Source organism: Lepidochelys olivacea (assembly GCF_965140295.1).
Source record: "Lepidochelys olivacea isolate rLepOli2 genome assembly, chromosome: 4".
In the NCBI taxonomy this organism is placed as follows: domain Eukaryota; kingdom Metazoa; phylum Chordata; order Testudines; family Cheloniidae; genus Lepidochelys; species Lepidochelys olivacea.
In genome coordinates, this window is record NC_140414.1 from 57,670,324 (window position 1) to 57,686,252 (window position 15,929).

Sequence of the window (15,929 nt, forward strand, 5' to 3'; positions counted from 1 at the left end):
TTTCTATTTAAATTAGTTTATTCATGAAAACTAATCCCTTCATTGGTCAAGTTAGACTAATTCTTCTCTCTTTTCTTCTAAACAATGGAGCTGGTGCAATATTTCAGAAGATTAATAAAGAAATATTTTGGGCAGGATTCTCAGCTGGTGGATACTGGTGAGCTCTGCTCAGGTCAATGGAGCTGTGCCAGTTTACAGCTGGAGAGGATGTGGTTCTTTGTTCACATGGCTATATGCTGGTATCAATGTACATAAGAACACAAGAACAGCCATACTGGGTCAGACCAATGGTCCATCTAGCCCGGTATCCTGTCTTCCAAGAGTGGCCGATGCCAGGTGCTTCAAAGGAAATGAACAGAACAGGGCAATCATCAAGTGACCCATCCCCTGTTGTCCAGTCCCAGCATCTGGCAGTCAGAGGCTTAGGGACGCCCAGAGCTTGAGGTTGCATCCCTGACCATCTTGGCTAATAGCCACTGACGGACCTATCCTCCATGAACTTATCTAATTCTTTTTTGAATCCAGTTATCTTTCTGGCCTTCACAACATCCCCTGACAATGAGAGCCACAGGTTGACTATGCGTTGTGTGAAGAAGTACTTTCTTTTGTTTGTTTTAAACCTGCCACTTATTCATCTCATTGCGTGACCCCTGGTTCTTGTGTTATGTGAAGGGGTAAATATCATGTCCTTATTCACTGTCTCTGCACTGTTCATGATTTTATAGATCTCTGTTGTATTCCCCCCCCACCCTCCAGTCATCTCTTTTCCAAGCTGAACAGTCCCACTCTTTTTAATCTCTCCTCACATGGAAGCTGTTCCAAACCCCTCATCATTTTTGTTGCCCTTCTCTGTAACTTCTCCTATCTTTTTTGAGCTGGGTTAACCAGAGCTGCATGCAGTATTCAAGGTGTGGGTTTACCATGGACTTATATAGTGGCATTATATTTACTGCCTTATCCTTTTCCTAATGGGTTCCTAACATTCTGTTCGCTTTTTTGACTGTCGCTGCACATTGAGTGGATGTTTTCATAGTACTATCCACAATAATTCCAAGATCTCTTTCTTGAGTGGTAACAGTTAATTTAGACCCCAACATTTTGTATGTATAATTGGGATTATGTTTTCCAATATGCATTACTTTGCATTTATCAACAATGTAGTATGCATTCCTCCTTTACACATAGTCTGTGTATGCGTTCCTCACTTACAAATAGTCTTTTACTATTACTCCACACTATCACAAACAGATACTACAATGATCGTGCTTTAGTCCTTTATATATTTACACTGCATCATTAAGGGAGCCATTAAACTGGATCTTCATATTTTAAAAGCTCAAAATTAGTTGTACCTAAAACAGGATATTTTCCCTAGGTTTTTCGACAACATACAAATGTCCTGAAAAAGTCCTTGAAGCTTCAGACTTGTAAGCTATCTCTCCTAGTATCTAAGATACTTAACTTTTTTCTATAGCTGCCATTTCTGGCATGACTAAATCCATTCCTTGTCTGAATTAAGATGACCTCTTCTGAAGGATAATCATTGAAAATCCCTTTCCAAAAAGGGAAGGAGATGGACTGAAACAAAGGTGGGGAGGAAGAAGAGAAGAACCAAGAGGGAGGGAGAGTCACTGGTTGAAATAATTTATAATGGGGAGTGGGGAGAAAAGATAAACTCTCAAAATCAAAGAGCCAAAGAGGCAGAACAGAGGTGAAAGAAAAAAGTGACTGGGAGAATTTTTAAGGGGCAGATTTTATTGGAGAAAGCTAAAAGCCACTCAGAAATACAACTCTCCATGTAAAATTGTACAACACCCTTCTGTGAAAGTGTGTTATATAAGTGTACATGTGAGCGTGCAGGAGGCAGAGAGAGAGAGAGAGGGATCTTTTCCCTCGATACCCCCCAGCCTCCCACCTACACAAAAGAAATGAGCGCCCAGATGCCTGCTACAAAGGACAGCACCGATTTGCAGGGTGTGAAAAGCATTTATAACTTTTACCTGGGAACTGACCGGCTTGTTGCACTGGATACGAGCTCCGCTGCTGCTGGAGATGGTGCCGAGGCAAATGGGGCTGCTGCTGCTGCTGCAAGTGCTGGAAGCGAACGAGAGAAGGAAAGACGGCAGGGGAGAAAAAGACGATTAGCGAAAGAATGACTGAACGTGACCGTTCTGAGACCGGCCGAAACGACACACAGCAGCTCAACTGCAGCACTTCCGCTAGCAGGCCGTTCTGGGTGTCAGCAGACAGGCGAAGTGTGCCGCAGCCTCACGTGAAGAGTCCTACTGAGAGGAGCTAGAGCACTCAGCACATGGGCTTCTTTTTGGTTCAAAAAGGAACCAGCACTTTGACTCCCATGACCTGTCCCTACTCATCAGCACTTCCTAAGTAGCAGTAGGATTGTCTCCAACCTAGAGGGAGGGGAAGCGAAGAGGGGATGGGAGGGAATATTTTTAGAAATGTCTTTGTCCATCAACATGAGAGGTGGGTTCGAAATGAAACTCTGGATCCCAAATCCCTTGAGCTCTGGCAATGTTCCCTTCCGGATCCAGACTTAGTGGCTGGCCTTGCTCTTTAGAATGAGAACACACACTCCGGATTCATAACAGCCCCAACTATGAGGATTGTTGGTTCCAGACCTGAACTTTGTGGCTCAGGCCCATCTCTATCCAAACAAAATGAGCTGCTGGGGCCCAATTCCCCTACTGTTTCCCCCCCACATCCGCCCCATTTTTTGGCTTTGTTTTGTTGTTTCCATTCGCTTGTTTAATTTACCACGTACAGTAGCACCACAGATGTGCTGATAACTCTTTCAGGACAAGTGAATCCGTCTGAGATAGAGAGTGATTGTGCAATGCCTGTGTGTCCCGATTTGTTGCACAGCTGTGTTGAGCAGTCTCTCATATCTGCAGTATATGAATATTCTTCATTTATTTAAAGCACACTCAAATGCTGATTGTGAATATAAGTGGAAGCCAATGATGTCTGGGTTTATATGTGCCTTCAAAAGACTAGTGGGTGCTCTGCAAAGCAGCTCTCATAAGACCCTGAGGTTATCTGGTTGCTTCATCAATGTACTGTAAACAGACAGTGGCAAGAGAGGGAATGAAAACTGACCTCTTGTACCTTGATTCCTAGTCCCACAAATGTTCATTATAAACTTCCTGGTCACAATATATAGATTCCCCCAGCTCACAAAAAGAGCCTTAAGAAGAGCCCGCTGCTGAATACAAAATGTGTAGGAATCACAGCACAACTTTGAAAAATGTATTAGCAAAACACAAAGGAAAAATTGCTTGATACGATTTCCAGTGCACCAGAAAAAGCCAGGAATCTAAGCGGACCATTGGCCCAAGAGGCTTTTAGTCATGTGTGATGCAGCTGATCGTATAGTTGCTGTTTCCCAGTACTTTTAGGGTCTGGTTCTCCACTGGCTTCCCCTTGGGTTGCGATGACCACCTGCGAAAGCGGGTGTAAAACACCACCATTCTCAGTGGGCAGCTTAACATGCATTTTGCACAGGCACTAGTGATGACACAAAGGGCAAGGCAAGTGAGAATCAGGCCCTAACACTGAATTCAATTTCAGCCTCTATTACCGGAATACAGAGGCACCATTTGCCATTCTACTACAGAAAAGATGGAGTCAGGTGGTGTCTCCCTTACAAACTGAGGTCCTGATTCTGATCTCCTCCACAGCAGTGTAAATGGGGAGCAGCTCCAGGAATCAGTGGGAGTATAGAGATGTGAAACTGGCTTGAGTTCAGAAGCAGCGTTTGTGCTTTTCAAATTTACTTTTCAGTTCACTCCAGGCTGACAATTCAGTGTACACTAATTCTGTTCATACCAGTTTTACACCCGCATACCTCCAATGACTTCAGAAGTGTAGCTCCAGATTTACCCTGGTATGAAATCAAAGTCAAGGGCAAAGTATAAGCCAGGGGACATGAAATTAGTTTGACCATGTGTTTACTACATCAATCACAGTTTGCGCATATGAGCATAGATGAGGAAAGGCTGTGCTGTGATGCTTCCATTGCCCCTGCTCTCATGTGTGTGGGTATTGTACTGTCTGAAATACAGAAGAAGAGCTACAGTACCTGCTCTGCCAGGATCTGCTGCTGCTGCCGTTGCTCCCTTAGAAACTGTTGCTTCTGTTGCTCCATCACATGGAGCTGAGCCCTTTGCTCTATCAGCATCTGCTTCATGATGGCTGCTTGTGGCTGATTTCCCAGGAAACTGGGACCTCCTGGGTTTGCACCTGTGACCACGTTGCTGGAGCCTGGTGGGACAGAAGGCTGCATAGGGCCTGTGGCCCGAGAAAGTCCCACCGAATGTTGTTCCTGTACAAAGAAAGAGATACAGCTTTACTACTCCATGTACTTCACATACAAGGGGAAAGTGTGAACCAGGAACAGTAAGTGGTGGACTCGCTTGTGAACCTAACACACCTCAGAAAAGGCAAGAGATCCCTGAAAACCCCCCACACCCAACCAACCAATTTCATATAGTACATTCCAAATGGAACAGGTATTAGACTGAATTATACTCAGCACCCACATAAACTTATGTTGAAAGCACTGCACAGAAATTAATTATCAAGATCCTTACAGCTGCCTTGCTACAGAGGGGAGAATTTACTATTTCCATTTTACAGATGGGGAAAGTGAGGCAGAGAAGTGATTTGCCTATCACATGGTGAATCAACAGCAGTGCTGGGTTTAATAGGACTTCCAAAACTCCAGCTCTGAGCTCATCAGTATTGCCAACTGCAAGCATTCAAAATACATGAATTGGGACCCGAAAAATAACGAGATTTTCTTTAAAATCATGAGAACAATAACAGTTTGGTTCTTTTTATTTTCCTTAAGGTTGCTGGGCCTTTAGGAGTCATATTTTCAAACTTTTTCTCTGCAATCATGAGGATAAGAAACTGTTTTTAAAAAACAAACAAACAAACAACAACAAAAAGGAAACTGAGATCCTCACATCATTAAGAAAATCACTAACTACTGTGAGATGCATTAAATCTTGAGAATTGACAACACTGATTCCTGTAGACCACAGCATGGTTCAGGATTTAGCCACAAAATAGAATCATTTAAGGTTCATACCTCAATCACATTGTGAGAGCTTGGGGCTGAGGAGGAGAGGAAGCAGGAAACCATTGTGACAGGGGTACTTCTGCCTAAAATGACCCCATAGCTCCCCTCTGTCTCCAATCCAATGTGTCCTACAGTTGTGTTGGGGTAGGTACTAAAACGGGAGAGGCAGGCTGGATTTCAAGGTCATTCTGGCACCTATTCACTCTTAACCCATCATCCTGTCCCCTGCCCTCATTTCCCATGGAACTGCACACAGTGTTCGCCAGAGCTGTGGCGGGGACTGGTAGGATCTTCCTTATCAGCTCTGTGAGCAGCATCTACCCAGTTTTCCCAGGACGATCTTTTTGACTAGAAGATTTTGTTAGAGTGCCTTCCAGGAGGTCAGTGCCTAAGGGCTTGTCTACACTTACAGTGCTGCAGCAGCACAGCTGCATCGGTGGAGCTGCGTCGTTGTAGCCCTTAGTGGAGATGCTACCTACACTGACTGGAGAGCTTCTCCCATTGGGGTAGGTACTCCTCCTCCCTGAGAGGCAGTAGCTATGTCGATGGGAGAAGCCCTCCCGTCAACATAGCTCTGACTACACCAGGAGTTTGGTCAGTAGAACTATGTTGCTCAGCGACGCAATTATACTGACACAAGTTGGCAATGTAGACCATAGCTATTGCCAAGAACCACACAAAGGGAGAGAGGCGTGTTTCACAAACACTGCGTCCCTCAAAACTCACATCTGTTTTATGAAATCTTTAGAGGCTGTACACGCCTCTAACACTGCCCAAACCCCCACTGAAACCATGAGTCAGGGGCTTAAGTGCCCCACAGGACCCTCTCCAGGGGGGTATAATGCCCAATTTATTAATCTGTATGTGTCCTGTTACTACAGGCTAGGGTGACCAGATGTCCCAATTTTATAGGGACAGTCCCGATATTTGGGGCTTTTTCCTATAGGCTCCTATTACCCCCCACCCCCGTCCCGATTTTTCACACTTGCTATTTGGTCAGCCTACTACAGGCGGACCCCCTGGGATGGGAATGCCTGTTTCTGAAAATGGCCAGTGCTGCTGTTCTGTCTCTACACCAGCAGATGGTGATATCCGCCTGATCCTCCACTATTCGGCCCAGCTTGGTGATTGCTGCCCTGTCTCTCTCCCCCCCCCCCCCCCGCACTTGCAGATGGCTTAATCATGACTACTGTTCCTCCTCCTCCCCCCCGCACACCCCCTCAGTACGTCTGGGATAATGCTGCTAACGTAGATCTAGGCAGTCAAGTGTTACAGCGTAGGGCAGGTAGCCTGGCAACTGAGAGTATAATACTGAACAGATGGTGTTCGTACAGCATGATGGACATCACACACGACAGCCTGAGACAATCCAGGAATTCCCTGGTGATTTGAGGCCCTCTTTACACAAAATGAGCTCGCATCACCGTTGCCATGTATCTGTTGGGTTCCTCCCACCTCTCCCATTGACATCTAACCAGCAAACTGGCTCCCTATTATTCACTTTACCTACAGCCCAAAGGGCATGTTATTTGGTGATGGTGGAGGCAACATGCTGAGGTTTCAAATCAGGGTGCCCTGAACTAGACACTGAGGCGTAGCTATTCGGAACAAGGAGGAGGAGGAGGGAGCTTTCCAAATCTTTGTTTCAAATCAGGGCCCTGGCTTTCCCCAATGAAAATAATTTGAGGTGGGGGGGAGGAGAAGGGTGCATGACAGAGAGAGAGAGAGATACAGTCTTATGGCACACCAGGGTGTATACCTCTTAATGTAAAGACTTTAAAATACAATGGGTCATTTGTGGGACATTGTGATTCATGCCTGAATTATCTGTCCCAATACCCCTGGGTGTTATTTAGCCCTCTCGACAGCATGGATGTTTAAAGGAGCCCTTAAAGAAGACAGTAATAGATGGGAAACCTTACACCCCAAATCCCTCGCCCCACCCTGCTTTCCCAAACAAAGAAACAAACAACTCTTCCCCCTGGTGAGAGCTGCAGGCAGAACTGCAGTGCACCGGCTCAGACTCCAAATTCAGTGCGATACTGAGGGGACTCCTGACACTTCTTTTACAGAGCATGCTGCTATTTACTAATGAGCTCAGGAAGTGGAGACATACCCAGGCTGTCAAATTTTCAAACACCAAACAACACATAATGTATGTCTGTGGCTGTGGTTGGGAAGGAAGCAGGGGAAGAAGGAGCAAAACTCTAGAAGAATTTTCAGAGGGAGAAGAGAAAAACAAAAGACAATAGTCTTTCTGCTACAAAATGTACCGAGACATAACAATAGGTATATAAGAAAATCAAACAGTGCTCTCTCTCCCACCCCACATCCACTCCAAGTGAGGGTGCTGCTGAGTTTTATTCAATGACTAATGGGTTTATTCCATCTTTTCATATCTGACAATTTCCTCTGACACTCCCTCACTACCAGTGTCCCCTGCTAGCAGTGATTTATAGGTGAGGAAATAGGATTTCTAGGGCTGAGGTCAGAAGGACATCTGGCCTACAGGCAATGCCAGCTTGCACTCACTGAGGGCTTGTCTACACTTACAGCTGCAGTGGCCCAGCTGTGCTGCTGTAGAACTTAGTAACAACACTATCTATTCCGACTGGAGAGCTTCTCCCATGGGTGGAGCTACTCTCCCTCCCCGAGAACTATGTCTACGGGAGAAAAGCTCTGGTTGACAGAGGACTGTCTACACCAGGAGTTCAGTCGGGTACAACAGCATCGCTGAGTAGTTCGTAATTTGGACTAGGGCTGAGAAAGATCTGGGACAAGCATTCAAGACTCTTCTAGGGCTGGCCTGTGGCTCCCTGCACAATATGCATGCACCCTCCATCATGAAAACTACACCTACTTTAAGCCCTGCTTCAAGGGAGGGTATTGTCTACACGTGCCTAGAGCCAGCCCAGGCTCTCCAAATGGTGCCTGAATCCACACTGTCATGGGGATTTTTGTGCCTGTGAAAGCAGTGCCTAGAAGAAGCATGACACAGTAGTATTGCACAGCATCCCTGCTGGCTGTTATCATGTGCTGAATACTGCCAGGATAGCCTGAGCTGTGCAGAGCATAAAAGAAGCCTAGCTCCTGCCCTAAGGAGTTTAAAACCTAAAAGCCAGGCAAAAGAGTCCCACTGGAAACGCCACACCAGCTCCCAAATCCTGTGGTGGTGGACATTAGGAGCAGGAGTGAGAGAATCCACTTTGAAGGCTGTAGTTTGGGAATGATTAGCGATAGCAGCAGACCCAGGCCAAGGAATGACCACCTGGGAAAAGACCAAACAAGAAGCAGTTTGAAATAAATGGAATGGGTATATGCTACGTATCAAGAACAGCACTGAGATAATAAGGCAACAAGCACATTATAAACAGGGAGATGCGGAAATAGAACCACATGATGGATATTATACTATGGATGTGATAATATTTTGAAAGCAGTCAGACATAGGTGCTGGAACTAGAGGTGGGGGGGGGGTGCAGCACCCCCTGTGCTGAAGTGGTTTCCATTATATATATGAGTTACAGTTTGGTTCAATGGCTTTCAGCACCCCCACTATACAAATTGTTCCAGCACCCCTGCAGTCAAATACAATTGTCAGGAGCAGACTATAAATACCTAGGCAGATACAGCAGATATAGATGATAGATAGACAGATTAGAAAGAGAGTCTGAGTCGGTGAGGAATATTAAAGTAGAAAATACACCAAGGATCATGGTAAGTTCTGAAAAAAACACAAACCTTTCTTATAAGCCATTTGCCACCCTGAACAGGGAAGATCCCCATTATCAACTTTGGCATTTTTACAAAGGTCACAAAATGAGACCATATAACCATTAGAGAAAAAAATCCAATATCTCCCTTTGAAACCTGCTCAGCTATTAGGAACCGACCTTCATCTCAGAAAAGACAGGTTTTTTAAAAAAATTAATTTCTGCTTTTGGTTATAAAAGCTTCAGGATTCTCCCTTCTTCTCCTATGATCAAAAGAGATGGAGGATTTGCTGCTCACTTCCATATATCTATTTATATGGCTCTCATCGTGTCAGTGTCTGAGCATCGCACAATCACTCAGACATTTTATCCTGGGAGGTAGGAGAAGTATCGTTCTCATTTTCAGATGGGAAACTGAGACACATAGTAGCTGAAGTGATTTGACCAAGGTCATATAGCAAGTCTGTGACTGAGCTAGGAATTGAACTCAGGTCTCCCAAGTCCCAGTACCCTAGCCTGTAGTCTATACCATCCTTCCTACCTTTTCGCTAGATTCTAACTCTATGGGCCTTGTTGTAGTATCCAAGTCCTTTTCAACTCCACTAATGATCATTCTGCCATTTACTTCCCCATTCCTCAACACTTAATCTGTGACCAAGAAGGGATGTGTGTGTGTGTGTGTATAAATGTACAAAGGAATGAATTCAGAGGTGGAGGAGGGATGACCACAGTTGGGCTTGACTTGGCCTGGCTTCCCTTAAGATAAAAACTCTGCAATACGAGTCCTTGGCTTGTCTTTCTTCAGTGTTGGAAAGTGCCTGGAACATAATGGGAACGATTATAATTAAATAAGTAAAAACAAAACACTCTCAATCTTTACTGGGGCCTAAGCTTTAGACCTAATCCTTCAACCATGTGCGTAACAGGAATGGGCCCAATGTTCCCTCACTAGAGCCTCTTTAATTGTTCCACACAGCAGCTAGGTCACCTGGTTACTCATTGCCCTACACAATTTTTGGCTCCTCTGTGAAATACCTGAAGATAACCTTTAGATTCACTTGCAAGATAAACACTTTGAGTTACGTCAGGGTCTGTGTGACTGGAAAAAGAGAGTAAAATGAGAATATGACCCCATCAGCTCCTCCCCCACAAAAGCCCAGTCTCTGACAGGGTTAAAATCAATGCTGGAGCGTAACATGGGAAAGTAGGATCAGCCCTTCTGCACGAAGGTCAGGTTTGCAAGGGCTTTTTTGAGAAAACAACAAGAAAATACAATTTGTCCACATCTCTACTTTGCACAGATATTCCCTGAAGGGCTCTCTGCTGAAAGGTAGCTCTTAGATTTTTAGGTTGGGCTTTTTTTTTTCCTTTTTAATTGTATGTCCTGGTTTAAAAGTTTCCTCCACCTGCACTTTCCCCCCATCTCTTTCTCACGCTGTGTTTTGGAACTGGTTGAACACATTCGAAGAGCAGTGTAACTGTCTGAGTTGTGTCACCTGCACAGTGGAGCAGAGCAGCTGCTACAGCTTCTGAGCAGCCTGTGTCACTAAAATACAGCACACTAATGATCTTTCAGTTGCTCTGTGAATTGAGCCCATTACCCACCCTATCTGCATCCTACCTCTTTCTTTCTTTGCTTGGGAAAAAAAATGTCAGCTGTCTCTAGTAAAGCTGATTGCAAAGGCTTTTTCGTACCCTCCTCCCCAACTCTCCCCCGCCCTCAGTTCTGATGAAGTCATCAAGCTAAAGATTTCATAACTGATGCACAGGACGATCTTGTGTTATACTGGGAGATGGGCCAAGTGCTTCCATTTATAGACAAAAGCACCGCCATGCTGCCAAATGGAGCCCTTTGCTGCAGACATTACAAGGAAAAAGAAAGGGGGGGAAATCAGGAGCCAGAGGGCATGCTGTGAAGTGACATCACTAGGAGCTTCCTCTAACAATCCCCAGTGCACAGCTGCCTGCTGCAGCAGCAGCCTGAGACCAAACTAAACCTACTTCAAAAAGACAGTTATATAACTACTGTCCTAGCTCCCTTAAACACACACCACACATACTCCAGTAGGCCAAAATTAACTCTGGTGTACCTGCATGGACGTCACCCAATTCTGTAGCACAGAATCAAGTCGATTCCAGAATATTGTTCAAAAAGGCAGAAAGGTTTAAAATAAATCATGCCAATGGACATGTGTGACCGGGGTCCTAGTGGGGGCCAACTATGGTCACCCAATTAGGGTGAACTGCAAAGAATAGGGCAGACAATCCCCATCAAGCTGGTGGATATTTCCAATACTTAGCTTTACTAAGCCATCATAAAACAGCTTCTTTACTACCTTACTGGTTACTCAGAAGTCCAAACAACACAATTCCCTTAAAGTGATCCATCCAGTATGTAAGTCAAATATGATGATTTCTGAAAATCTTATTTCATCATATAAAAGAAAAAGTTCTACCAATCCCAAAGGATCGGACACATTACCTCCCAGGTTATCGAATATTCCAGATTTTACTCAAATACACGCTACAGCCAATTCTTATTAACTAAACTAAAATTTATTAAAAAACAAAAGAGAGAGAGTACGGTTAAAAGATCAATATACATTCAGAGTAGCAGCCGTGTTAGTCTGTAGCCGCAAAAAGAAAAGGAGTACTTGTGGCACCTTAGCGACTAACCAATTTATTTGAGCATAAGCTTTCGTGAGCTACAGCGCGGATGCATCCGATGAAGTGAGCTGTAGCTCACGAAAGCTTATGCTCAGATAAATTGGTTAGTCGCTAAGGTGCCACAAGTACTCCTTTTCTTTTTGCGAATATACAGTCAGACATGAGTTCAATTCATTACATGCACACCAGCTTTGTTTTAAGCACAAATCTGAAAAACTTCTAGTATAGTTTGTTTAATTATTTATAGGTTCAAGAATTTAGATTTCAACGGAAGCTTCCTGTTGTATTGATATTTATTTACCAAGCAAAACCCAAATTAAGGCCAAACACCCCAATACACCCCAAAGCTTCACTCCTGGAATATTTCATACGGCTTTCTCTCTCTTACAGCCAAAGGCCAAATTTTGTTCCCAAGATAATTACAAAGCACCCAGTGACTTCAGCAGGTACAGGATAGGGCTCCAGATCCGGAAAAAGGCAGCACAGGCCAGGTCAAAAGGCTTTGCACACAGGAAAATGGACTCCAGTGTCTGAGACGGGGATCCAAAACCTCAGCTACAACATTTTATTACCTGCCAGCCAGGTTGTCCACACCTCTACTGTTAGGTTCAGAGCATAAGCAACAAGCCAGCTGCATGGTTCTTATAGCAACGTTGGGCTGTACAGACTTGTGCTGTGCACTCATCTCCCGGCTCAGCCCCAACACATGCACTTTCCTTCCTCCACAGTAAACTACCTAATCTGGATAGGAACACAGAGCCCCCATCCCCATTGCTGCTAGGAGCTGGAGATGAGCTAGGGTATGTCTGCCCTGCAGCTGGAGCCAGGAAGACAGACTTGCATTAACTTAACATGCTAGTCCCAGACCCTGAACCTGTTCCTGCCCCTCCAGGGCACGCTGCTCAGGGCAGGTGGAGGGTCCGGGGCTCCCCATAGCAGCATGAGCTCCCTGGTCAGCTCTTACTACTGCCTGGCTTTAGCTTCTGGCCTGGCCCACCACCACCACCTGGAAGAGGTTCAGTGCCACAGGGAATCCAGGATAAATGCTGTCCTGGAGTCATTCAGCCTGGAATTGGGACTTGAACTCTCCATTTTGAGACTGTCTCAACCGTTTGTATGGGTGGTCACCCTAGTCGGGGCAGTACCCAAAGCATCAGTGTTCCTTTTGGTTCCCAAGGGACAGGTATTTTTTTAGAAAAGCACAGAGACAGATTTTCAAGGCTCAGCACCCACAAGTGGAGCCAGATTCTCAAAAGAGCTCAGTTCCCATTGAGGTACCTAAATTAGGGACAGATTTTCAAAAGTGATCTGTAACTTGCAGCTTCCACATGCTACATATAGCCACATTTTTACAAGAGCACAGCAGCCAATATGCAGAGCTCTGGTGAAAATCTAGTCACCTATTTTGGTGCCTAAGTGGGAGCTGAGCTCTACTGAAAATCTGGGCCTTAGCTAAGTCCGTAATAGGAGTTTACACTTGTTAAAAGTTAAGAACATTAAACATGGATGGCCTTACGAATAGGTTAAAGTAGAATGGAAAGATGCCTGTGTTTGTCTTAAGCTAGATCTCAAATCCTTTTTCTTTTCACTGTGTGATTTACATTATTCCTCCTACTGCATCATCAGTTTCTTCTGATCGGAACTAAAAGCAAGCCCAGGAAGAAAAGAACAAACACCTAATAACCCCACTGGGGCCTGGACTGAGGGTATCGATCAGAAGGTGTACAATGGGGATGACAACAGGTGCAACAAACCCTGCCCTGTGGATTCCTGTGCATGGACTAGATATTGAATATCCTGATTCTACCTCACTGAAGTTAATGGAAGCAGCATTGGCCTCCATGAGCAAAAGGACTGTTCAAAACAACCACCCCTAATGAGGACCGTTATGCCCCTCTTGGTCCACTCCAACTACTGGAGGTGGCAGGAACAGTATCTTGTACTGTTTCAAAAGATTAAAAAAAAAAGTGTTTTAATACAGCCACATGTAAAATTATCCATCTAGGCACAAGGTACCCAGGCCATATCTACAGAATTGGGGACTGCATCCTGGAAAGCAGGGACCCTGAAACGGATGTAGGGGTTATAGTGGACAAGAAACCGAACATGAGCTCCCATTGCGATGCTGTGGCAATAAAGGACTAATGCAATCCTTGGATGTATAAACAGGAGAGTAATGAGTAAAAATAAGGATGTGATTTTACCTCTGTATACGGTATTGGTGAGACCAATACTGGAATACTGTGTACAGTTCTGGTGTCAACATTTAAAAAGAATGTTGAAAACTTGGAGACGTTGCAGAAAAGTGGCCTTATAGTGTGAGACTTAGAGAGCTCAATCTGTTTAGTTTATCAAAAAGAAAAGTGAGAGGTGACTTGATTACAGTGTATAAGTACCTTCACAGGGGAAATATATTGAGTACTAAAGAGCTCTTTAATCCAGCAGAGAAAGGCATAACAAGAACCAATGTCTGGAAGCTAAAGCCAGAAAAATCTACTCTGAAATAAGACACTTTAAAAAAAAAACAGTGAGGGTGATTAATCATTGGAACAAACTACCAAGGGAAGTGGTCGGTTCTCCATCTCCTGAGGTCTTCAAATTAAAACTGGCCCCTTCTGGCCTTAAACTCTATGAATCTATGGCCTGTCCTTCCCCAGCAGGCAATGGGCCTGCATCAGACATAATGCATCCTGGGACTCCCATTGGAGTAGTGAACTTCTGCAGCCCATGTACCATGGGCCTGTGACTTTATAGCCACTATCTCGTCCCTCATGAGTATAGAGTGACTGTTCATCTCTCATGATGCACTTAAGTGATACACTGAAGCTGTACCTATTTAGGGGAGAAAATCTCTATTTATTTTAAAGCAAAATATTAACATTTATACATTCTATCCCACTAAAAAGTCTATCCACTCCAATGTATTTCAATGCAGGCTAAAAGAATGTCCCTCTTTTCCCCTGAAAATAGCCCTATTAATTGTTTTGTAATGCTGGTGTCTATCATAGTGCAAGGACCTTAACCTACACCCCTTCTATAAATGGGGCAGCCCTAATAGGCAGGCCACTGTTAGTGGAGTGGTACTGTGTGAACAACTGGGGGAACTACAAATGCATTCATTTAAGACATTTTGTCTTTAATAAACCAACATACGGCATGAACGGATATGCTGCTTTACAACACTGAAATCACCAACAGGCTCTGCAAAGTGGATTGCTTCACCTATTTGTTCTGTCATCTAATCTAAGGGAGGAGCTACAAATCTCTCCTCGTCTGTCTCTCTCTCTCTGGGCCCCTGGTTGCCATGGTCTTTCTTATAGTATCTGAGGGAACAAGATCCCTCTGACGTTTGACACTGGACCTCTGCATGCAGCCAATTTGTTTTCCTTTCACCTCCCTTCCCCTGCATCTCTCCCCTCCACGTCTTTAATACAGTTTATTCTTTCTGTAGAACAAATAGCATTTGTCAGACTATTATTTCTGTGTATTTATTTATTTATTGAAGAGACTAATTTCTTCATTTTCTTTGACAAAGTATGCAACAAAGGGTTCTAAACGAGCGAGTATTTTCCTATCATCTAAGAGCTAAAGAGTGTCAGAAGTTCATCACAAGGAATGCAAGGCCAAATTGGTTCCTAATTTTACCCTGTGGCCTGAAGAGTCAGAAGCACTCTCTTTGAATGCTATTCTTGTATGTTAGTGTTATAGCACTGACTTCTGCATCAAGGCAGCCTTTGAAATCTACAGATCCTAAGCAGTTTGGAAATGCAATATTTTAAAGGAGCAGTACCCGGTTAAAAATCACATATTAAAATAGTTTCCTTGCCTATATTACTAGTATTATTTTTGATGATTAAAAGTAACAAAACAGTACCTTCATTAATGAAATTAGTCACTTTCACTTTTTTTGTTTCTGTCTCTAGTCAGTTTCACATTCTAGTTTTCAGGCACAAACAAAATGCTACCATGACTGGGTTGCATACACTGTAAAGGGGGTAGTTTAAAATTGCTGATTTGCATGGAATTAAAAAACTCTATTGGTCTTTTTTTTTTTAAATGAGCCAAATGTAATCTGTCTCTACAAATATGCCTTTTAAAAGTATGGAGAGGATTCCAAAAAGAAATGAGCAGTGAAACATTAAAATACACATTGATAATTTTTTGAGAGATGTGACTACTGGTTTGAGTATAACCCAGGTCAGTACTGACCTAAAGTGGTTACTACCTGGTATCTGTTCTGTTGTCTTGGTGAACTAAGCATGATGGTGTCAGTTGAGAGGCAGTGAACCGGTCCACACCATTAAAAACACCTGTTTGGCAACCTTGCTGGCATTCACAGAGAAAGTCCAAGGACTGAATAGGCATGGACACTGAGCTACCCTCTCATCCATAGATGTAGTCCTTCCCTACCAGTACTGAAGAACGATTGTAGGTCATAAGGGGGA

At 44.0% G+C, this 15,929-nt stretch overlaps 1 protein-coding gene across 3 annotated transcripts in view; it reads right to left on the minus strand.

Moving 5' to 3' along the window:
* The window catches only part of MAML3 (mastermind like transcriptional coactivator 3), a 366,068-nt gene that overhangs the window by 6,497 nt on the left and 343,642 nt on the right, over positions 1 to 15,929 (minus strand). For all 3 annotated transcript variants that reach the window (XM_084625362.1, XM_084625361.1, XM_084625363.1), the window contains exons 3-4: positions 4,100 to 4,342; positions 2,001 to 2,094 (exon numbers count right to left, since the gene is read on the minus strand). In XM_084625362.1, the coding sequence (XP_084481488.1) occupies positions 2,001 to 2,094; positions 4,100 to 4,342 (337 nt within the window). The remainder of the gene's footprint in view (positions 1 to 2,000; positions 2,095 to 4,099; positions 4,343 to 15,929) is intronic.